The following is a 24,202-nucleotide window of genomic DNA, read 5'->3' on the forward strand; positions in this document are numbered from 1 at the left end:
AGTCTCCGGCGCGCGAAATTGCGATCAGTCTGAAAAAGTCGGCGAACGTGCGCGCGAGCGACTGACACAGCTCTTTGCGTGCGCACGCAACCGAATCCGGCGCGCCACGCACGTTTGATGTTTCGCGAAAAGCGCGAAGAGTCGAAAAGCTACGTTCAGAGTTGATTTTTCGAGAACGCGCGATGTTACGAGAGGAAAATATTCGGACCGACGTCGCGTATCGCTCGCGAGAAAAATAACGAAATTTCGGCAGTGGACGTCGTATTCTCGACAAAGTGCTCTCCAAACAGATTCGAGATGTAAGATGAAAATAACGTGATACAGCATCTGTCGTAATTAAAATATAAATTCATTCAAAAATTGATAGAAACGTGCGGAGACTATATATAAAATATTTAATCTTGCGATTCGCGCCAAAAAATTGCCCGTGACATTTGTTGCGCGCGAAAAGAGACGGGGATTGAGACGAGTTTTGTCCACTCTCCATTAAATAAATTAATTAATCGTGCTAATATATCGAACCGATCCGACTCGGAGCAGGAGACCAAGGCGGGATGAAGCGCCGATTGACATCCGCGTGCGATGACAGGTGACAGATGATCGGCTGGGCGAGTCGCGGGAAGCAGCGATATCTCGATATCTCGATATTCGTCCGCCCATCCATTCTCCGGATAGGCACGAAACGGAACGGGCGTTAATAAGGAACGAGAACTAGATCGGCTCGATCTTTATACTTTTTCTTTCTTTTTCTCTCTGTCTCTTCCTCCTTTTCCAACCTCCTCTCTATTTTTGTGACCGACGATGCCCGGATAAAAAGGGACACTTTTTAAGTACAAAAACGAACGAAATATGCGCGCGTGAAAAACTGAAGATCCACGCAACGCGTAGTGTGCCAGCACACTGTTAATCAACTCTGTTAATCAGTGTGTATCAAGATTTACCCTACATATCACCGGCGTCGATCCGAGCCGCTGCACGAAGTCGCGAAACATCGCGCCTGTTGTTGTGAATAAAGGTAAGAAAATTTATTAATTGGTAATTTATCAATCACAGTCATCTTGAATTTAATCGACTTTCCGCGCCTCTCTTCATCCCTCTTTCTAATTTTATTTATAACAATTTGAATACTGCATTTTTTTCTTTCTGAATTTTTCATAATTATATATAAAATTTTATTCAATATATACAATCAAAAATTTATAATAAAATATTTAGTTTTTATAAAAAAATCAGAATTATTCTAAACATGTTGTAGCTATTTTATTGATATTCTTACAGCATTGGATAATTCTTTTCAATAATAACGATAATAATCAGACTTAGTCGAGCATCAAACACTATTTCTTCTGCATGCTAATCCCTCCAAGTTTTTTCTTCGTTCCGCCGTTCGATTTTTTTAGTCCATTCAATTCGTTGTTGATTTAATTCAAAAAAGCGTTGCCGGTCGATAATGAACAGGTGGATCTCCGGACGATTTGTTGAAGCGAGCGAACGGATTAATCTCCGTGGTTAAGGCACGTGTAGTGGAATATGATATACTTCGGTGAGGTTTATGATTATACTACCGAGCGCAGCATCGATTTAGCAGCATCCATTCACATTGGATGCAGCATAACGGTCGGCGCATTTATACTTTCGCGATGAACGTATACATCTTCTAGGAGAACACTTCTGCGAGAAGAATCGATCTCACATTATGCAACATCTCTCTCTCGCGAAACAGAATTTCGCGTCTCCTTCCGCAACACAGACCCAGATAGACAGTGTTTGCTGATCAATAAAATTATATAAATGATCATCTAGTTAGAATTTTAGCGGCATCTTATCTTTACATAGATAATAGAAATATGTATTATCTATATCTGCATCTTAGATATGAAAAAGTGTTTTTTTTTTACTGAAATTAATATAATTATTTAGAATAATTTTTATTTTTTATTTAAATATATTTAAAGAAAATCATCCTCATCTTATCTAAAATGAATTGAATTTACATATTTTTATCTCATCTTTATCTAGTTAATTTTAAAATTATCTAAGCACAACACTGCAGGTACACAAAAAACCCCGAATAACATCGCTGATGACATCACTTAAAATTTATTTGGGAAAACATTTTTATATATTACAATTATTTATTCTATTGTTCACACATATTCTAACAGTATTCAAGCCACATAATTTTTTGAAAATTATATAAAGCGATTATCTTACATTAGGAAGCTTTCTATATGATTCCTTTTATCATCTTTAATCTAAATCATTTTTTAATCATTTTTGTCCAGCCAACTTTTAATTGATGAATAAAATTATGATGCGGTCATTATGAGTTTTATGTTCTATCTGGAGAATCTTATATTTATTTCCGAGACTACGAATTAAAGCGTTTTATCGACAAAATCTAAAACATTAACGAAGAAACGAGATCCACTTATTAATTCTGCACAAGGTTAGATAATAACTAGTTAATTAGTTAAAAGTTAAAAAAACAATTTTAACTTCAACTAGTTATTTTTAATTTTAAACTTATTAACTTTTATTCTAAGTTAAATTTGTTTATCTCTGAATATTATTATTTTTTTATAAGTTATAATATTATTTTTAAAATAAAGTATTATTAATTTTTATAATCATATTTGTCATCAATTGTAATTATCAAAAAAATATATTTCTATATAAAAATCAAAATTTCTTTGTTGTTTGTTATTATAAATTTTAAAAGAATAACCAACAAAATTCTAATTTAATATTAACTTAACTTTAACTAAGTTAATTTTTAACTTAATTTAAAACGTTTACGTTGTATAATGTTTCTCTAATGGAATGAGAATTTAATTATTAATAAATCTTTATATCTTATGTAATTTTGCTCGTTTAGTTGGCCTACAATATTTATTTCTTTTAATTTCGTTAATTTATACGAGCCTTTCATCAATTAATTTTAAGTTAATTTTTTGTTCATACAACTTTTAACTTAACTAAATTAATTTTATAAGCAATTAACTTGAACTTAACTTAGTTTAAAAAAATCATTACATAGCTTACCCAATCCTGATTCTGCATCATTAAAAATTTGTCTGAGAGTTTTAAAATTTCAAGATCCTCATCATTAACTTGTTTTTCTCGACGAAAACAAATATGAGAGGAATAAATATTAAATCGTATGTTTAGATTTTGTAAATGACGCGAATACAAGTTCATGCATCGCGCATTTAGTGAGTACATAAATAAAAATTTATCTTTGCGAACGGTACTTGCATTCGTTATCGAAAGAACATTATATATTATATAAAGTCACGTGTCGAGACCTCGTCGGCATTTCGCGGTTCTTTCGAAAATCCGGATTTTCCTGCCAGTTCGACTAATAAGTATAAGCTCATCCGACGGGTTTCAAGTCTGGATCTGAACTTACATTAGTCGTGTCCCCCGAGGCGATATCCGTACTATGACCTTATAACGATCGTCCTGTCACTAGAACGCGAGTCCGCTATCAATTCTTATTCTCACAATTAACTCACCTCGATTTCTGACTGATTCGTTCTTGTGTGATTTCTTCATTACTCTTCCTCAATTAGAATCCTTCATTATTTTGCAATATAGTAATAAGTTACACAAACGAGTAAAGAATTAATTGCTCGAAAAGACATATGTATGTATAAATTTTATTAATTAAATGCACATCTCTCTTATTTATGCATATAAAATTAATATATATATATATAATTGCTCTCCTTAATTTTCCACATCGAAAGAATAAGCATTATTTTTGACGAAATAATCTTTTGCACATATATACATATAAATAATATTCAAATTATATTTATAATTTTTTTGTCTTGTAAAAGAAAGATCTGATCTTGTATATATCATATGCAGGGTTGTGCTTAGATGATTTTAAAATTAGCTAGATAAAGATGAGATAAAAGTATGCAAATTAATCTTATTGTTAGATAAGAATGATATCGTTAGATAATAATGAAGATGATTTTGTTTTAAATATATCTAGGTAAAAGATAAAATTATATGTATATGGTAATTCATCTAGATAATAATTTTTAAATCTGCTTATATGTAAACACAGTTATAAAAGGGATATAAAAATATATGTATATTCATATTTATAAATTTGTACCTTTAAGTATTTTTATGTAGTACGATTCTAAATCAAAATTATCTGGCAATTATTCTAGATAATTTAGTAAAGCCAATACTTTTTTTCATCTAAGATGCAGATATATATATATATATATATATATATATATATATTTATTATATCTATATAAAGATAAAAGAATGGCACCAAAGTTTTATCTATATAATTTTATTTAGATAACAGCAAACACTGATCGTGTGATAATTATAATGATATTATTTGAACAAAGTTTAAACAGAAGCTTTGCACACATCCTATATTCTCATTTGCATTCGCATCTGGATCACCATAATTTACATGTGACACATTCGCTGCACGAATCACCACGTTCGCTTTCGCTATGATAGCTATATATATTATATATGTATATGGCAAATCTCGGATTACAGAAGCACGATCTCGTGCATGTTTGCGCATTAATGAACGTGTGCGTGCCGTCTTATGAAAGGAATGTTTGTATTACGTCGAAAGGGGACGAGAGGAGAGCGATCACGATATGCACAATAAATCTCTAGAAATCAGCGATTTGTAATCTGTAACACTGCACGTTACATGTCAAGGAATAAAATATAGCAGATTTTTTTTTTAAATTATTACCCTCTTAAAAGAAAATTAAAATATTGTGAAATTTCAATTTCTCAAATTTGCCCTCCCCAATTTAAATGAGTTTTTACCTAATCTAATTTTTTTATTATTATTAATTATATCTAAAAGTTTCACGAAAATATTGTAGCAGATTTTTTGAGATTATTATTTTATTTTTATATTTTATATTTACATATTGCTATATATATTTATCTTTTTAATATTATTGTTATCTTTAAAAAAAATCAAAATTGTGATCTTTAAATTTTTCAAATCTGCCCCAATATTTAAATGCGTTCCCATCTAAAAAATTTAATTGTTGTATCATTACTAAAAGTCTCGTGAAAATAATGTAGCAGATTTTTTGAAATTAATGCCCTCTTATAATTAGAAGAAACTTAAAATTGTATAGTATATTTGTCAAATCTGCCCCTATATTTAAATGCGCTTCCACTTAAAAATCTAATGTTCTTAAATCATGGTTAATGTACCCAAAAGTGTGTCGTAAAAAGCGGTCAAAATTAATCCAACTCTTTCAATCTAATTTTTCGGTTCTATTATAAGAATAATAAAAATAATATCTATATATATACAATATATATATATATATTCTTCTTTTTGTTACAGAGTATGTAATTATTACAACTCAGTTTTTAATTGTTCGTTCATGAACTAAACATCCGCACGTGTCGCATACAATTAGAAAGTATGTAGTTGATTACGACCGCGCGATAATTAGTCCTCGTCACACCTGGCTACGCGCGCACATTAAATAAATTTATTCGACGTAAATTAATTTATTCGACGAGGCGTTTCTATCGTGCACTTGGCACTTGATCGTGGCAATCTCTCGGAGGTCATAATCTGAAAATAAATCATTTCGGTTACTAATCGAGCGAGTAAATCTATTCGCGGATATCATCTCGGACGTCGTCTTTTTATTCCTTTATTTTACATTTCCCGGGTATATATACCTGTATATGATCGAGAAAATATATATATATATATGATCGAGGATTAATTCGGAAAACAAATATTCCGCCGCTTGATTTGACAAGAGAATTTGTATTGAACAATAAATGAATGAATTTGGAATGTAGATGGATAATTTTATCTTTTTTTTTCGCAAAAATCATTGAGAGCGCAATTCTTTAATACGGGGTATTATACCGTTAAGCGCGGGCACTAGGTCAGGAATTTGTTACATTTTGATGCGAAGGAATGTAAAATGCATACATCTGTATGGATGTGTATATATAAGTTGCAGCATGCGTCCGAAGCAAAACACGACGTAACACGTGTTTTTATTCATCGAAATTGGCTCGTCGCGCAATTCAACCGCGAAACGATTTTAGGCACCAAAGATTCTTGACTAAAGATATTTAACCGAGGAAAAATTAATAGGACGATAAGATAAGATGATGTATTGATCGTGTCTTTCTTTTGAAACGCGAAAAAATATAAATGAAATTTTATAACGTTAAATAATAGTAGTAAATCTCTTTTCAATGAATAATGTAAAAAATTCCGTTCAATTAAAAAGAAAAGAAATGTATAAGATATGCGGTGTTTAAGGAATGCTCTATGCAAAATGAAAATTTTCCTCATTTATTTATATATTCTTAAATAAAGCCTAATTAAATAATAATTCAAATATTGTCGATTTTCTAATATTTTTCTATCAAATTTTTTAAAAATAGCTTCCGGCTTAAATAAAATTAATTCTGATCATAAACAATTTTAAAAGGATAATTAATAGACATATAATATTTTGTGACATTTAACTTTGAATGAGCTACCAGACTCGACAAACGCTATCGCGTCGAACATCCCCAGGTAGAATATAAAACTCATTGTCAGAAGACTTAAAAGTGATTTTGAAAAACAATTTTTATATACATATATTACAATTATTTATTTATTCACACATATTCTAATAATATTCAAGCAACATAATTTTTTTGAAAATTATAACAATTATATAATATTAGGAGGATTAAAATCTGATTCCTCTTGTCACTTTTAAATCATTTTTTAATCATTTTCCCCAGATAACTTAAGTAATGAATAAAATCATGATGACGTCACTTAAAAGTGATTTTGGAAAACAATATTTATATATTACAATTATTAATTTATTTTATTGTTTACGCATATTTTAACAATATATTCAAGCAACATAAATTTTGTGAAAATTATATAAAGCAATTATATTAGGGGGATTTAAATCTATGATTCATCTTGTCATTTTTAAATCTTTTTTTAATCATTTTTCTCTAGGTAACTTTTAGTAAAGTAATGAATAAAATCATGACGACGTCGTGAGAACAATTTTTATATATTACAATTATTTATTTATGTTATTGTTTACACATATTACTAACAATATTCAAGCAACATAATTGTTTAAAAATTATATAATAAAGCAATTCCTTTTATATTACATTAGGGGGATTTAAATCTATGATTCGTTTTGTCATTCTTAAATTATTTTTCCGCAGGTAACTTTTGATGAATAAAATCATGCGATGATGTGATGATTTATCTACCTGGGTCCCGTCGTCTCATCCGAATAAAAGACGCATCCGAATCTCTTGAACCGGTAAAAAGCGGTCGGGGATGATGAGGAACCACCTTAAAGACGACCCGGTTTTTCGTAGCGGGAGCTAACGGTGTTCCGTCGAAAAATGCGTGCGGTATCGCGGTCGATACATATGTATATATATACACATATCGCGAGGACCGGAACCTAATTACAGGTGCATGCGGCAACTCCGAGGCGCCGTCATGGCCGAGAATATAATTCGTTCTCCTCGCGTGGACGACACCGCCTGCATATCAAAATGCCTACATATATATATATATGTGTGCACTTAGCGGTCGGCCTCCTAACTCTCCTCAAGAATTACTTCCTCTTTCCTCTTTACCGAACTTCACTCTCGCCGTGTCGGATGACGATGTGGGCCGCCGGTTCGCCGACGATCTAGATCAAATCGACGTTCGGTTACGTTAGTTTCCGCTGAATTCTCGAGGAGGCTACTTCGCAGAAAATATATATATATACATTTCGGATATGATACCGGTCGGCGTTCGAGATTCCGGCCACGAATCGGGTTAAATGTGGCCAAATTTCGGGGGCAAGTTCATAAAACGCGGTACGTTACATTGATGTGTGTATTTAAATCGGTTGTAATGGATGTGGAGAGGATCCTCTTGTCGTGAACTGTCAAAAATTTAGGCCGCAAGTGTAGAGTTGTCCGATTAAGTTGCATTTTTTTTCGTGGACAAATATTGATGTAGTCTAATTTATATATGTGTGGTATATAGGAAATTGTATTAATAACAATCGAAAAAATTAATCGTGACAAATGTCGCGTATTTATTAGGCTGCTTGATAACTTTTTATTCTCCAAACATAAACTAATAAGCAGAATTATTTTTATAATTTATTTTGTTTACTTATTCTATTTTTATATTTTATTCTATTTTACTTATTTTTCTAGTTATCTATTTATGTATTTTAATTTTTTCCCAATAACTGTGGATCCTGCTTATTTATTTTGTATAGTTATTTTTTTTAATTTATTTTAATTTTTCATTTTTGTATGCATTTTTGTCGCGTTTTAAGTGTTTTCATTTTTAATTTATATATTATATTCGGAAATAGATGAAAATATATGTGCAATAAATTATTTGCAATACGTATATAAATTATTTTATTCTAGATACAATTAATTATTATTAATTTATATATTTTTAAATAAAAGTATAATGTACACTTTTCACTTGTAAAAAATTAATTAAAGAGGGGAATAGTTATTATATATATTATATTCGGAAATAGATGAAAATATATATGCTATAAATTATTTATTTTATTTTAGATATGATAAATTATTATTTTTTTAATGAAAGTATAATGCACACTTTTCAATCGTGAAAAATTCATTAAAGAGGAGAATAATTTTAATTTACGATCAATATATATTTGTGCTCGGGTGATTCGGATCGCGGGGTTATCGCGATTCGAGAAGCAAACGGTATACGATAACGTGACACGTCAGATATGTGTACCTATATACGGACGAACGACAAATCGAGTTTTTCTGGGTTGAAGTCCCAGTCGCCTGATTCCCCCTTATCCCACGTGGGGTTTTACAGTTTGTATATACTGTTACATCGATCAAAAAGGTACGGAATCGGCCAAAGCCTAGTGAACCCGGTAATCGCGTAAGTAGGGAGACACGAGATGTGTGTTTTCTTCGTATCGCGAAGGGGAGAAAAAAAGATCCGTCGAGACACGCGATCAAGACGCGTTTTTATTGTAATGAAAACGAAGCAATTTAGCCCTGTCTGTCGAGTATGTTTTAATTTTTAATTTTCAGTACCCATCAACCCAAATAAAAGATAAAACTCATAATGACATCATCATGATTTTATTCATCACGTAAAACTTATCTGGACGAAAATAATTTAACGATGACCAAAGGAATCATATATGGTAGATAATCGCTTTATATAATTTTCAAACAATTTTAAGTTGCTTGAATATGAAGAATGAATTTTAAGTCACGTCATCATGATTTTATTCATTATGTAAAACTTATCTAAACAAAAATAATTGAAGCTTCCTAATATAAGACAGTCGCTTTATATAATTTTCAAAAAAATTATCTTGCTTGAATATTGTTGGAATGTGTAAACAATAGAATAAAGAAATAATTATAATATAAAAAAATTAATTTTAAGTAACGTCATCAGCAATGTCATTATAAGTTTTCCGTTCTACCTGGGAGCGCGTAATATAAAATTGATTAAAAAAATGTCATTAAAATACTTATATATATATTTATCAGACGGAATAAAGAAGAGTATAGATATTGTTGGAATGTGTAAACAATAGAATAAACAAATAATTATAATATATAAAAATTGATTTTTCAAAATTAATTTTAAGTAACGTCATCAGCAATGTCATTATAAGTTTTCCGTTCTACCTGGGAGCGCGTAATATAAAATTGATTAAAAAAATGTCATTAAAATACTTAGATATATATTCATCAGACGGAATAAAGAAGAGTGTGCGAAGAAATAGCCCCATTATCCCGAAAAGAATTCCGATCTAGCCTCCTTACCCACAAATGAAGTTTCTAATTGGCCGAATTGGCTGAACTCCGGCGACCAGACGCACTCGTCCGGAATATCAATCAGGCGAAAATGTTCTCGCACGCGAACAGGATATTAATCGACACGACGACGACAAAATCCATCGGCGATATCTGTCGGAGAACAATTTTTTTTCCCTCCCCATGTGCGAATGGAGAGACGTTTTACCGCGCAAGAAGATCCAGTAACGTGGGTACCGTAAGTCTCGCGCGAGTGCGATATACGCGTTGCGATTTATCGCAAATAATTCCGCGGGATCTGTCGTGCGGCCTACTTGAATGAAATGACGCCGGCGCGTCATTAGGAAGACGACAGAATTACGGGGTATTCGTAAATAAGACCATTAATCTAATCCGCGCGCGGTCTACAATCTGCAAAGCCGTGAAAAACATCTCTCTCTACGGTAAACACCTATACCTTTAAAACACCAATTAACTACCTTCTCTGCGGTTGAATTTTGCTGTACCTTTTTCTGCAAAGCGTATAGGGCAAAAGGAACCTTTCGACGCAGGAATCTTAATTATTTTCTATTTTTTCATATTCATACCTGACAATTATTTGCTATAACTGTTATCAGCAGCTGCTCGGACGACAAGATGACGCGAAGAGGACTTTTGCTGCTACTCGGTCTGGCCCTGCTGAGAGAAACCTCCGGGAAAAATGTGGAGAAAAACGAAGAGGCCTCCAATGAACCGCATCACAGGCAGAAGAGGGTCTTCTGGTTCACGAACGACGGACGGATCGCGCTTCCACCTGGCACGATTATGACGATCACGCCGACCTTGGCGTTGCCCTTCGTCAGACATCCTCCTTACGGTTTCCTCAGCAACATGACCATCAGTCTGCCGTTCACGAGTGAGTCCGTCTATTCATCATCACGATTCGTTTTCTCGGAATCTCGTACAAAGCCGCAAAGAGGAAAAATTAAATTTGTGACACGACTCGATGATCGATGATTAATTGCCAATGGTTATTTTTATGGGTGTCCATAGGGAGAGCAAGAGGGGCCTCTTTGAATCAGTAAGAAAATTAAGCATTTGTTTTCCTGTTGAATAAATACTGGAATTTATTTGCGTATTTAATATTAAAAATGAAAATAATAAAGAATTAAATTTAAAAAAATTCAAAACAAGAAAAAATGTAATTATACCCCTCGTAGAAAAAATCTTGCGAACGCCCATAGTTGTTTTACATTAAAAATTAATTTATTTATAAAAAAACTGTACAAAGAAATAATACCAGACTCTATTTTGTTTTAATTATAATTAGGAGCTGCATTAAAATTCCATCCAATTAAAGTCTACTTCTTTAAATATTTCCTCTTCCTTCTTTAAGAATAAAAAGGATGTGATCGGAGAAAAAATGTTCTACTTTTAGCTCTTAACTTAAACATTGAATAATTATCTAAACATGATTTCCAATCACGATTGACAGAATTCTGAATTTTGTTCAGTCGACTTCGACAAGCTGGGCTTGACAGACAACGAGAACCCATACGGCGCTCTTCCGGCCAGCTTTGACAGGAAGCTAAACAGCCGTCAGGCCGGCATGATGATGGCGGATTTTATCGCGGCCTTCATCAAACGCAGATTACACAAGCGGGACGTGGCGGAAATGCCGAAAAACGCCTTCCACGGCGGCGAACGAGCCCTGCTCTACGTCACCGCCGAGGACATGCTGAGCACCTTGGGGATGAACGGGAAAGCCTGCCTGTTGAGGGCGATCTGCGAGGTCCAGGGTCACCATCTGAACAACTTTGGCCTGATCGGCGAGATGCTGAAGCTGTTCTTCACGTAAGTCAATTCAATTTGTGCGAATTTTTCGAGAAAAATTGTTATGAAATACAAATTTTATTTTATACACAGAGAACATTTTCTCTTATTGTTAGACTTTATACCCTGAAAATCATGGTAATCGTGGGACAATATATGTTATTGGAAGAATTTTAATAAGGGTTTCTCCGATTAAATATTTATATCACAATAAAAATATTAAAATCTACAACAATAAGATATAAAATATGTTCGATTAATTTTACTATTTATATATATTAATATTTTTTATTGTGGTAAACATTTAATCAGAGAAATTCTTTTTAATACCATATTATCTCACAATTATCATGATTTTCAGGGTAAATTTTTAGAGAAAATTCTCTCTGTGTACGAATAATAAATTAATTACTGTAAAATAAATATAGTTTATAAAAAATGTGTTATGTAGAAAAATATTGAATAAAATTGCGAAATTTATTTCTAGTGCCAGCCGATCGCCGTTCTCAAGTCTCCTCAAGGAATACGTCGAGGCAGAAAATCGCGGGAAATTTCACGGCGAGTGCTGGCCCTATTTTAAGGATTGTCCGAAATCCTTATTTCTACCCTCCACCAACAAATATCAGTTAGTATTATTATTGTAATTTTTTATTTTAAATTTACAGCAGCTTCAAAAAATTCATAAAATGACTTGATGCATAGAGATGCACGGAATTAATTAATTTAAGTCGCATTTTCTTTTTATACAGATGTACATAATTATAAACGTATTATAAATTTTTATTATACAAATGAAAAAATTTCAATTATTCTTCAGGCAAGATTCGATGCACGATGAAGAAGACGAAGAGGATGAGCACTGGAATCAAATTTCGAACGAACTCGATGAAGAACCTTTGACAAGGATATCGGAACGAAGTATGAAGAATACCATCCATCCGATGTAGAAAGAGAGGATGAAGAAAAGTCTCAGGTTCCAAGGTTACATTACGTTGATGAAATATTCACTTCAAAAGTTTCTATTAAAAGAAAATTTCCGCATAATAGTAAATTGAAATATATAGATAAGAAAAAGCTTAACAACAAATAAGTATAATAATGTTAATACGAGATTACCATTATTATGTAACTATGACACAGTGATAAGTCGAGTTCTCGACCGAGATATCATATACATGTATAGGTATAATATATTACATATATGTATATACCTATAATATCATCCGAATACGAGAAACTGCCAAAAGTTTGGCTATATAGTCATCGACGTTGTAAAACGAGATCGATGTTTTATATATTTAATTGTACAGTATAAGAATAATTTTATTGATTTATTAATTATATTTAATTGTGTGTATGTGTGTGTGCGTGCGTGTATACGATTTTTGTAATATATAATTACAGAGATACGGGAATGGATAAGAAAGTATCAGTATTGCGCGATCATGTGTGATAACATACAGGGATGAGTAAAAAATTAAATAATATTAGATTTTCTCTCGAGTTATAATTATAATTTAATTTATTTTATTTATTTATCACTCTTGATTTCTTTTCTCTATATTTCGGGAGCCACTGTACATATATCGTCATTAGGAATTCAATTTTTTGTACGAATTATTAGTTAGAAATAATTGCGATTTTTTCTCTGTTATAATTTTTTAATTTTGTCAGAATTTTTTATACAATCTAATTTTTTTAATATTTTTTTAATAGTTTAATTTTTCTTCGTGAGATTTTTAACCGAATAATGATATATGTATATTATGTAAAGTATTCTCACGAGAGAAACATAAATCGTGTTCGATAATTTCAGAACACAATGCCATGCTGCCATAATAAATATAGTATATGTATCAGCATTGTGTGTGATATATTGTAATAATTGTTTATTCGACCTACCTTTACAGCATTTTTTATACAGAAAGGTAAACGAATTATTTACGAAATTATCTCACGCGAAAAACAATACATAAAATATGAGTAATAATTATATGCAATAAAATGCATTTTTTAAGAAATGTTTTTGATTAAACTTTACACAATTTATTCGTACAAAAATTATATTATACATAAAATATACATACAAAGATCGAATAAATAATCTTCTCTCAAAAAATATAGAAATATAGAAATTCGGTGAATTAAAATTGTGTATTACATAATAAAAATTCGGAAATTAAAATTATATGTACATAATAAAAAATCGGGAATTAAAATTATATGTATTCACATTTTGTACATAGAATAATAAATTTAATTATTTATATATACATACATACATACATATATACATATATATATATATATATATATATATATATATATATATTCGCGTTATATTCTTATCATCGAGCGACTGTCATCGCGAGAGTTAACAGTTATTTAATTTAATAACTGTCAAAATAAAATTAATACAATTAATTAAAATCATTAAACAAGAACAATGACACACGTGCGTAGCGCGCACTTATATTAATAATATACATATTCGAAAAACACACATTACACTCAATCGATAAAAGATGTGTAATTCGCCTGAATTCAAATAGTTTACTCAAAGATACTTGAATCTTGCATCAATAAAACTCACAAGAAATATGTATATATTTATATATATATATATATATATATAATGCGAAATAAATTAATAATTAAATTTTCGCGGAATGGCGCTAATTTGAATTTTGAAATTCAAATCTAATCTCGTATATATCGATATATAGTCCCGCCCGTATCTAAATCGATAATATCGTATATCGATATTCTCGATATATACGTAATATAAAACCGCCTTGATACCTCGTCGGTGATATAAAACTTATGTAAATGATGATAAAAAAAAAAGATGTTATCGCGGCAGGGGCATAAAGTCTCCCGCGAGGATCGGCGAAACTATATATATGTCATATGACATATATGACATCATATATTAGTTCGATGTGCGATGACGTTCAAAATTTCTCCCCTCTATCGCGAGAATAAAAACGCAGCGCGAAAAAGAAGAGTAGAAGAAGAGAAGGAAGAAGAAGAAGAAGAAGAAGAAAAAGAAGAAGAAGAAAAAGAAGAAGAAAAGGCGCGCGAAACGAGGACGACGTGCAGGAACATTCCTCACCGATCGGCGCTTTCGTTTCCCGACTTCGTCATCGTCGTCGTCGGCCATACTGGACCGATAACAGTGCACCGATAGTCTCTCTATATCGATTAATTAAAGAGGAAAAAAAAGGTTACGCTCCCTATTATGTCGCCTCTACGACGTGCGTGTGTATAGCATTCATTCTCTATCGTAGATTTTACGTAGGATGTAATATCGTATGACGTTTATTATTCTTGTCGCTCCGTAATCTCACGACGCGTCTCTGCGACTTGCTTTTGTTTTTCAGGCCGACGAACGGGCGGCTCCGGGGATCCCTCCAACGAGGCGATGGCTTGCGAGGCGTGCAGTGCGAAGTTCAATTTGTTCAAGAGAAAAGTGAGTGCGAAAGCGAAGTCTCTCCTTCCGAAGTGTCTCCTGTGGTTTCCTTCCGCTCCGCTTAACTTAACCTGAGGAGAAACCCTGCTGTGAGACGCGATGATTCGTCCAACTGCGCGTAGAGTAGGACTTGGAGGACATTCCCTTCGATAAATGTCATCGCGAATATCAATCCTTTATCCCTGCTAAATTACTTGTTGTCAGTTAGAAGTTTGAGTGTTGTATGTAATTTTTATTTTTCCAGCGGAGAATTGTGACCTAATTCAAAGATCCACTTTCTGGAAATGTCAATGTTTAAATATCTTTAAACATTGACACTTCCAGAAGCTTTTTGCAGCTTCGAATCAGGTCATAGTTCTCTGCTTTGCGAAAATAAAAATGTATTACCATATGACACTTGAACTTCTCCCTGTATTATTTGTATAATATATTTGCAGAAACAGTGTGCAGATTGCCTGAGGCACTTCTGCTCGGAATGCGTGATCAAACGACTGGACAAGGTGTTTACCTGCGAGAGCTGTGGAATACTATCGAGGAGGCCACTTGTGAGGAATCAGATCAGGCAGATGCGCTGCAAGGATTTACGACAGTATCTTGTGGCAAAGAAGGTCTCTATCAAGGGATGTGTTGGTATGTGCGCTAATAAAATCTGTTGACATAGGTCTGTGTATATAATATATCCTTTTAATAAACACTAACTTATGAAAAATTCTTTGAATTAGAGATCTATAAACAGATTTCTCTTAAATGTAGTATGGTCTATTTAAAATTTGAATGTAAATAACTTGTGGAGATATAAATTTATCATAAACGTTTGTTAATGTACTTATTAAATCTTTTTCTTTTTGTTTCTATGAATATAATATGTAAAGTTTTTTGCAAGATTAAGTTCAAATTTTAATATACTTTGAATTTATACAAATGCATGTGTAGTATTAAGTATTATATATAGAATTTTTTCATTGAAATGAAAATTGAACATGCGCTATGATGGAGAGTTTCACAGACCATACTTTGATTTTTCAGAGAAAGAAGACTTGGTACATTTACTAATGCTCTTTGCTAACGGAACTGACCCTTGCTCTAGTACTGACTATAGTACAAGGACGCAAAACGCTGCTGAAGAGCAATTGTATGTCACATTTTACATAGCAGCATGTAAAAGTACTGACACTTAACTGTTTGAGGGCTAAATTTTTTTTGAGTAATGAAAACTTTCTTGAATCATCTTTTAAGCATCATATTGTTTTTCTTAAACATTTTTAAACACTCATCTCTCGATACATAAGTAATTTTTATATTTGTGATATAATTTTTTCACGTAAATAAATCCTATTGGTATCAATTCCTATTGGTAAATAGTTAAATATTACAAAATATTACAACATAGTCTAATAGATATATATAAAAAAAAATTGTATAGAAAAGATCTATAGTATATGTTTATATTAAGCATTCATAGTTTCAGTTTTCACGACTACTTTATTATTAATTTCACAAAAGAGAATGACAAAAATATTTTTCAGTTTTCTATAAAAGTCTCGAATAAATTTAAACACATTTTACGAGATAATATTTTAAAATAATACGCTTGTTTACAGTTCTAGAGTATATCCCTCCTTCGACAGACCAGAAAATCTTCCAAATGTCAGTACTGCAAATGATGAAATGCATGAGGACGAGCAGGCACAAGCACCAGCAAGAAGCGAAGACGTCGAAATGGCGGAAGAGGCAAGTGAGAGTAGTCATAGCAGTCCGATTATTAGCGTGCCACTTAGCGATAGCGAATCACCCGAGGAGGGACCGACGAAAAGTAGTAGTAACGATACAAGAGTTGAGATACAGGAAATTTCGGAAACCGACAGCAGTCCAGTCGAACCCAATAATGCAGCAGAACCGTTAATTACCGAACATGAGGAAATTTCTGAAGCGTCGAACGAAGAAAAAAAATCGGATATGGTTACAGAAATTCCCATGGTACGATAGACAATATTTAATAATCGATGACATTGGCTGCATTCAGCAAAAAAAGCAGCTTTGCAACTGTTGTAAAATTTGTGAATCTGATTGGTATGCTCTTGATCTTAGCTGAAAGCATGCACCAATTAAAGGTGCAATTTCATGGAGCTAAGAAAAGCTGGCGTATTACCCCCACTTTACCGCAATGTAAAGCAGTGTTGAAAAACTGTTTGCTATGTCCTCCTTTTCATGGAGCGAAGAAAAGCTAGCATATTACTCCCACTACCACAATACAAAACAGCGTTAAAAAGCAAAAATTTGTTTTTTGATTGCTCCGTTCTGTTCTGTTCTCTTTCCGCGTATAAAAATGGATTATAATAATCAATACAATATAGAACAATATAGACATACAGTGGTATTTGCAGTTGTAGCAGAAATTAGGAGACGACGCATCGCGGTTGCAGCTGCTATAATGCTTCTTTTAAAAAAGAAAAAGAAGACATATAAGAAGAAAAAATATTGGGTAGCACCTATTTTTGAAAATAGAAAGAAACACAGTAGATTCACGAATTTTACAACAGTTGTAAAGCAGTTTTTCCACTAAATGCAACCATTTCATACGTATCAATATATTTTATAATTCTGTTTTTTTTTTCTTGCAGTGGTCGGATAAAGTACAACTGTCGGATATAAAGGAGGCGTCGGAATTAGAGTATCTAAATGTTAAACAATTAAAAAATCTGTTGAGTACAAATCGCGTAGATTACAAAGGTTGCTTAGAAAGGCAAGAGTTATTGAACAGAGTGTCCAGATTGTGGCAGGAGTACACACAATCTAGACAAGGTAAGAATCAAATATATTAGATTATTAATAAGTGTAATTTATGTATAATTATATATGTGTTTTGTGTTACTTTGAGAAACACTTTACACTATTATGAATAAATTTTTGTAGATGTTGAAAAACTCAGTGAAGAGGAACTGTGCAAAATTTGCTGGGACGCTCCGATCGAATGCGTGATTTTAGAATGCGGTCATATGGCCTGCTGCATAAACTGCGGTAAACAAATGTCCGAATGTCCGATATGCAAGCAGTACGTCGTCCGTGTTGTGCGCTTCTTCAAAGCCTAATGAGGCAACGAGCAGAGAGTATAGCAACATGCAGTTAAGATCTTTATTATCTCGAGCATCATTTGTCACATCAAATAGATTGATTTCACGACTATTATTGAATCAATCTACGACAAGGAATCGATTTATGAAACACCAAGCTCTTGCATGATAAATCTATCGGTTCACTTTGGTGATTAATGACAAATCATATGTAATATAGACGAGACGTTTTAGATGCGCGACAGTCCGTATTTTTATTAAATTCAGATGGATTCATTACATATCCTCTCGCCATCTGAAATTTAGTTCTTTTCCGAGGCGGAAACCAGTATACAATCGATTTTTTCTATTCTAGTATTGTTGGATACTGTAGACATAGTATAAATAGACTCAGAATTGGTGTAAGGAACAGATAAAAGGAGAATATAGCTAAAAGTTAATGAAAAAAAATCAAGCTTGTTAGAATTGACTTCAGTTATATCAATGTCAAATTGTAATTTTGCTAGAAGTTACTGCGCAAATACATATTTTATTCTTTTTTTTTTTTTTTTTACTTATTGTTAGTCCTTAAATTAAAGGAAATATTTAATTTTTTTTAAATATAGAGAACAATTGGTCTATTTATATTATGTCTACGAACGAAAGAGAGATTCCTCTATTCTATAATTACTGTGCAAGTACATCTTTTAGTCTTTTTTTTTTTTTTTTTACCTAGTCCTTAAATTAAAGGGAATATTTAATTTTTTTTAATGTAGAGAATAATTAGTCTATTTATGTCTATGATCGAAAGAGAGATTCCTCTATTCTATAATTTTCTTTTAATCTGTTCTTCTATTGCTTACGCAAGATAAAAATATCATTATGTGAGCTGTCTTTCGTTTTTTTACTTTAAAATGTTACATGACAAATGTGAGCAATAGGAGAACAGCATAATAAAAGTATCCTTACTTAAGGCCATTACAAGTAAAAATATTTTGGTTGTAACTGTAAAACGTATGTAAATTGTAATTGTAAAACGTAAGCAGTAAACGTTACTACTCGCTGTGATTGGTCGATTTGTTTAAATTTTACAGTTACGACTAAAACTTTTTTACGTGCAATGGCCTTTATGATGTTACAAAAAGGAAAAATCTAGAATAGAGGATAGAATAGAAGAAATCGATTATATTTTGAAATAAATGTCTAAATATGTATATTATCTTAATATATTAGGGTATATATTATATTGCGAATGAATTTTCGAAATATTAGGAAGAAAGAAAGTTTTTATATTACAGAGTTGTGCAGATTTTCCGAGGTAATTTGACAGCACACTGTGATTCCGGAAATTTTGTAAATTCTGTATTGTACAGTGTATCTTTTTTATGAAAATAAATTGTAGATGAATTCTAGATGTAAAATATTAAATTTTTAGAATAGTGATTCTTTTGGAATATAGTTAAAATTCTTAATTGTATCCTTCTATTTTGCCAATCTTTAAAAGCTTTTCTCTATTTTATGCAATATTTAAATACAATATTTAAATTCAAAAGACAAAATTATAAATAAGTTAAAGAGGAAAAAAAGAGAAATAATAATTGTTTTTTTTTATGAAAGTATCTCATGCGTAAACTATTTAGAGGTTTTATATAGAATTATATGTGCGTCATACAAAACAATAAATAATATATATAATGCAATCAAACTAAAAATGAACTTTTATGTTCGAATTAAAACATCAATTAGAGTTTTTTACATATAAAAATATTAACTAAACATAACTGTTTATTAATCTTATCTTGTTGAACAAAAAAAGGAATTATTAAATAATTAATATCACATCCTGATTAATAAAGGTACATTATGCATATTGTGAGAAGAATCCACAGAGGCTTACAAGTCTAAGAGAGAAGAAATTTGAAAATAATTTATATACAGAGAAATTAAAAATTTGAAGCTGATTAAGAAATACAACAGATACGGTTGTGCTTTTATTTTTTTATCGTCCGCGCAATAATGCGAAAAATACATTATTACTTTCGGCAAATTGAAAGCACGTTTGACGCTCCGAATCTGAATTATTTCTATCGGAATAATATCCGTATGAATCACGATAGCGTACGCACAAATTGTCGTCCCGCGACAATTGATCATTGACAATGGCAGAAATTGAATGGCCGTGGCAGTACAGTTTCCCTCCGTTTTTTACGTGAGTATCCTCGCCGAAAAAAACATGCGTGTCTTTGCAGAACGAAATGAAAACGTCACGCTGATATTTCGAATAAGTGTGAGCTCGAATGCAAAGGATATCTGTTTCGTAAAAGTCGTCGCATAGGTTAAGAACCAAATTCGAGAACGAAAGTATGTCGATGTTTCACGATTCTTTAATGTTTTTTTTCTTTCTTTTTTTTTTTTTTGCATAAAAAAATACTCGGAAATAGGCAGATACGTAATTGATAATTTTCCCTTCATTCCTTATTGCAGACTTCAACCTCACGCGGATACCAGAGCGAAACAAATAGCGGCTTGGAAGAGCTTAGTGCTGGAATATCATCGTATCACGAAGCAAGCCGTCGTAGATGTGCGAGAAGTGCACACGAATCCTCTGTTCAATAACACCAATATAAATAGTATCCTTCTTTTATTTGTCATAGTACTATTTTACTATGTAATCTTATGGTATGCTCTATTCAATGAAATTTCTATACTCTGCGCATGTATTTAATTATTTGTTTATTTAATATTAATTTGTTTAGATAATAATAAAAATAATGATAATGCTATTTACAATAGTTTAGTCAGAAAATTGTTGCTCGAAAAGAATTCCTTAACAAAATAATAATAGGAAGGTTGCCGTCTGAAGCTGTGTTACTAATACTGGAAGAACTAGGAAAATCAGGGAACGCATCTCCACTGGACAAAAGCAAACAGAGATGGCTAGTTTATTGGCATACTTTAGAGGAATGGGGTGATATAATTCATAATTGGGCCCAGGAGAGCGGTTTCATCGGATCTGTATGCACATTATTCGAACTGACACAAGGGGAGGACACAACTGATCAAGGTACGCTTCAATGGTCAATTATAATTCTTTGTTGCGATTCATGTTACTTATAGTAATCCATGATTCTTTTTACATGCGTCTAAATTTTACAGAATTCCATGGTCTTGATACAGAAGTACTAATCAGATCGCTGAGGACACTGGAGAATGCCAGAAAGGCAGAGCTAATCTTATTTGATGATAATCAAGGTGTCAAATTCTTCTAATCCTTAAAGTTACGCAGTGTTGTCGAAAGTCGTACGAGTCATGGTATATGTGAAATAAACTAAAATATATACATTTGAGAGATTATAACTTATAAATATCTGCATTTAGATGTACGTTTTTGTCAAATTTATGATTATTACACAAGCGTAAAGAAAATATTGTTAAATATAAGGTAATATTGTTTATAAATAAAATAATATTATGTGTTCATAAATGCAAACATTTATTTAACATAATATAATTAGTAATACATCTTTTTCCTTTTTTTTTTCTTATAAAAAGTAAATCAAAATCGCTAAATATATCTGACGTTCGGATGTGGAAAAATTCGCATTACAATGAATAATATAATTTCGTTATTTATGTATTTCGAGTATGAACTAATGTATTCGTTTATACAGTCTTCTAAAGGCTATATAAATCGGATACACTATATAAGATTACTTGAATCAAAAAGAAAAGTGCAAAAATAAAATAAAAATAACTTATTAAAGTCAAAGTTTTAAAATGAACAAATTGCATGAAACATAATGTGTTTACACTTCTTTTGTATTAATTATGTTAAAACTTTTGTCAAACTTAATGTTTTTATCCTAAGCGCCTTAATTTAACTGTAATTTTCAGACTAATCTCCTACAAGGCACTCTGTGTATCATCACAAGAATAAATTCTTATAAATTACTTTGCTTCGGAATTACTACCTTTGGGGGCAACTAGAGTATGTCACATGTATTTTTAGAGTTAATATATCATAAGACATCTTTCTCTGTGTTGAGTTCTATGCAAAAAGATGACAAAGCTATGACAAGGGAATGATTAAAAACTAAAGTAAGATACTCTATAGACATATATACAGTATACTTGCTCGACATTTCTTCACAAATGACTAAGCAAAGTAATAAACATGAAGACCATGGGCATACTATTCTGTGGAATTTAACTAAACCAGGTTTATGTACGATTGATTTGCGCAATTTTCTTAAACCAAATCAATAGAAAGTTAATAATTGGATCATGCAGCGTATTTGCGATGCTAAAGAGAGAGAAAGTAACATTGCTTTACCGTCACAAATATGTCCCACTATAAATATGAACATGATCTGAATCATTATTTACAAACTAATAATATATAATTTCGCCACATTTTTCAGTTGTCTTCCTCTCTTAGTTCTGGGGGTGTCGTTATCTTCCTCTTAAATAAAAGGATGTGTGGTTCTGAAATCATTCGTTATAACAAATTTCTTAATAATTGTGTCGATATTAGAAATGTTAGATTACTGATGTAAATGCATACCAGGCTCGTGAATCATGTAATGTACCCATCCTTGACTCTGCTGAACTCCAATGGCCCTCCATTCCTGCTCAGAGAGCAGATGAGTTTGTGGTACTAGTTTTACCATTTCCTTTGGCAAAACAACATGCCTATAAAGAATTTATAAAAGAAAAAATTAATGGAAAGAAAAAGAAAATGTAAACATAAATACATGAAAAAAAATAAGAAATACGCATGATAAATCTTCTAATCTTTTTATAGAGATTTACAACATATATATATATACTATTAAAAAAAATAAAATTTATTCAATTTGTTAATAAATTCTTATCAAATTGCTTTTAACAAAAATTGATTATGGCATTGTGCAAGATAATAATTTCCAAATTCAATTTTATATTATTTTTACGAATTAGTACATCAAACAAAAATATATATTTAACTTTCCTTTCATAATTTTTTAATTTTAAATATATATTATAGTTTGTAATATTAATGCAATATATAGAAAATTAATATTTAATTTAAATCAAACATTTAGAAAATATTTTCTCGAATTTTTATCCAGTTTTTATAATTAAAGTTTTAGCAATATTATCTTATTTTTTTATAGTATTAGTACATATGCAGCACTATTTCCCTTTCATCCGAAAACAAAACGCCTACGCTACGGAAATCAAGAAATCTGAGAAAATCGTGTCAAAAGATTCATTGAAATAGAAAAAAGATGCGAAAAATGTCGAAAAATGAGCTTTGGTTTGGACAAGAAAGCAAATTGACAGCAGGAACTTTCTCGATTTCGGCCATTTAAATGATGCTTCGCTGACGAAGAAAGACGAGGAGGAAAAACACGAGGAAGAAAAAAAAGACGAGAGAAAAGAAGAGGATGAATCAGACGCAGAGACGGAGTCGTCTCAGCCTCGTGGAGGACGTAGGAAATGTCAAAAGTTGCGGGGACTCGAGATCAACGAAGGCTACGTCTAAGGACGAAGAAGAAAGGGGGTATCCATGAAGGACTCTCTGCGTGCAAGTACCCACCTGTACTCGTACTTGTCGTCGTAGTACTTGCGGGAATAGTAGATGTTGTCCGACATCGTGTATCCGTCGACGTAATTCGTGCGAGATCACCAATTCAGAGAACGAGTGGGAGAGACAGACTTGATTTGACAGGAGGCAAAAAAGTACACAATACACACGCGGGACAAATCTTCCGAACTCGCGCTAGCGTGCATACGCTGTCTAATTTGAAAGTTTTAACGGATATGAGCATGCGAGCAGTGGAGTCGACCTCACCGCAATGTCAAAAGAGAGACTTTTAAAAGATTTATTTCTTTTTCGTGACGTTACGACCGGACGTGCGACGAAAATAAAATTCAGAATCAGTATCGACGAAAGGATCATCTCGTCGATGATCGTGAACGATTCCTTTTCAATCCCTTCGACACTTTCGGGCTCCGAGTC

General features: G+C 32.0%; 4 protein-coding genes across 9 annotated transcripts; 3 read left to right on the plus strand and 1 right to left on the minus strand.

Moving 5' to 3' along the window:
- The first annotated feature begins 45 nt into the window (after positions 1-45).
- LOC114942806 (uncharacterized) lies at positions 46-13,212 on the plus strand. Of its 2 annotated transcripts, none has more exons than XM_029318249.2 (5): positions 46-1,015; positions 10,482-10,759; positions 11,358-11,697; positions 12,164-12,301; positions 12,494-13,212. In XM_029318249.2, the coding sequence occupies exons 2-5, from the start codon at positions 10,501-10,503 to the stop codon at positions 12,621-12,623; spliced, it is 867 nt and encodes a 288-aa protein (XP_029174082.1). In that variant the 5' UTR covers positions 46-1,015; positions 10,482-10,500; the 3' UTR covers positions 12,624-13,212. The 2 variants fall into 2 exon arrangements, with proteins under 2 accessions (XP_029174082.1, XP_029174091.1); XM_029318258.2 differs by having other exon boundaries at positions 10,485-10,759.
- A 1,640-nt stretch (positions 13,213-14,852) lies between these two features.
- On the plus strand, positions 14,853-19,610 carry LOC114942835 (E3 ubiquitin-protein ligase RNF34). Of its 5 annotated transcripts, none has more exons than XM_029318288.2 (7): positions 14,853-14,933; positions 15,060-15,148; positions 15,586-15,778; positions 16,175-16,280; positions 16,750-17,125; positions 17,770-17,950; positions 18,062-19,610. In XM_029318288.2, exons 1-7 carry the CDS (start codon positions 14,918-14,920, stop codon positions 18,235-18,237), a joined length of 1,137 nt encoding a protein of 378 aa, XP_029174121.1. In that variant the 5' UTR covers positions 14,853-14,917; the 3' UTR covers positions 18,238-19,610. The 5 variants fall into 5 exon arrangements, with proteins under 5 accessions (XP_029174121.1, XP_029174161.1, XP_029174125.1 ...); XM_029318292.2 differs by having other exon boundaries at positions 14,873-14,937; XM_029318319.2 differs by lacking the exon at positions 14,853-14,933 and adding an exon at positions 14,953-14,988.
- Positions 19,611-20,194: 584 nt separating this feature from the next.
- On the plus strand, positions 20,195-21,682 carry Vps25 (vacuolar protein sorting 25). Its single transcript, XM_029317689.2, has 4 exons — positions 20,195-20,407; positions 20,683-20,828; positions 21,044-21,262; positions 21,355-21,682. The coding sequence occupies exons 1-4, from the start codon at positions 20,358-20,360 to the stop codon at positions 21,465-21,467; spliced, it is 528 nt and encodes a 175-aa protein (XP_029173522.1). The 5' UTR covers positions 20,195-20,357; the 3' UTR covers positions 21,468-21,682.
- Cks30A (Cyclin-dependent kinase subunit 30A) lies at positions 20,915-24,031 on the minus strand. Its single transcript, XM_029315812.2, has 3 exons — positions 23,780-24,031; positions 22,763-22,890; positions 20,915-22,683 (listed from the first exon to the last, which is right to left on the minus strand). Exons 1-3 carry the CDS (start codon positions 23,833-23,835, stop codon positions 22,616-22,618), a joined length of 252 nt encoding a protein of 83 aa, XP_029171645.1. The 5' UTR covers positions 23,836-24,031; the 3' UTR covers positions 20,915-22,615.
- Positions 24,032-24,202: the final 171 nt, after the last annotated feature.

The sequence above is a fragment of the Nylanderia fulva genome, unplaced genomic scaffold, assembly GCF_048542155.1.
Source record: "Nylanderia fulva isolate GAGA-0341 unplaced genomic scaffold, ASM4854215v1 Scaffold6, whole genome shotgun sequence".
Taxonomy (NCBI): domain Eukaryota; kingdom Metazoa; phylum Arthropoda; class Insecta; order Hymenoptera; family Formicidae; genus Nylanderia; species Nylanderia fulva.

Bases quoted from the DNA above. Each gene is read 5' to 3' on its own strand.
- LOC114942806 (XM_029318249.2), top strand. From the start codon at position 10,501: ATGACGCGAAGAGGACTTTTGCTGCTACTCGGTCTGGCCCTGCTGAGA. The intron at 10,760-11,357 runs GTGAGTCCGTCT...AATTTTGTTCAG, and splicing joins CATCAGTCTGCCGTTCACGA to TCGACTTCGACAAGCTGGGC. The intron at 11,698-12,163 runs GTAAGTCAATTC...ATTTATTTCTAG, and splicing joins ATGCTGAAGCTGTTCTTCAC to TGCCAGCCGATCGCCGTTCT.
- Cks30A (XM_029315812.2), bottom strand. From the start codon at position 23,835: ATGTCGGACAACATCTACTATTCCCGCAAGTACTACGACGACAAGTAC. The intron at 22,891-23,779 runs GTGGGTACTTGC...AATTCTTTATAG, and splicing joins GACGACAAGTACGAGTACAG to GCATGTTGTTTTGCCAAAGG. The intron at 22,684-22,762 runs GTATGCATTTAC...GAATGATTTCAG, and splicing joins TTACATGATTCACGAGCCTG to AACCACACATCCTTTTATTT.
- Vps25 (XM_029317689.2), top strand. From the start codon at position 20,358: ATGGCAGAAATTGAATGGCCGTGGCAGTACAGTTTCCCTCCGTTTTTT. The intron at 20,829-21,043 runs GTATCCTTCTTT...AAATAATAATAG, and splicing joins CAATAACACCAATATAAATA to GAAGGTTGCCGTCTGAAGCT. The intron at 21,263-21,354 runs GTACGCTTCAAT...TAAATTTTACAG, and splicing joins GGAGGACACAACTGATCAAG to AATTCCATGGTCTTGATACA.
- LOC114942835 (XM_029318288.2), top strand. The intron at 15,779-16,174 runs GTATGTGCGCTA...TTGATTTTTCAG, and splicing joins CTCTATCAAGGGATGTGTTG to AGAAAGAAGACTTGGTACAT. The intron at 17,951-18,061 runs GTAAGAATCAAA...AAATTTTTGTAG, and splicing joins GTACACACAATCTAGACAAG to ATGTTGAAAAACTCAGTGAA.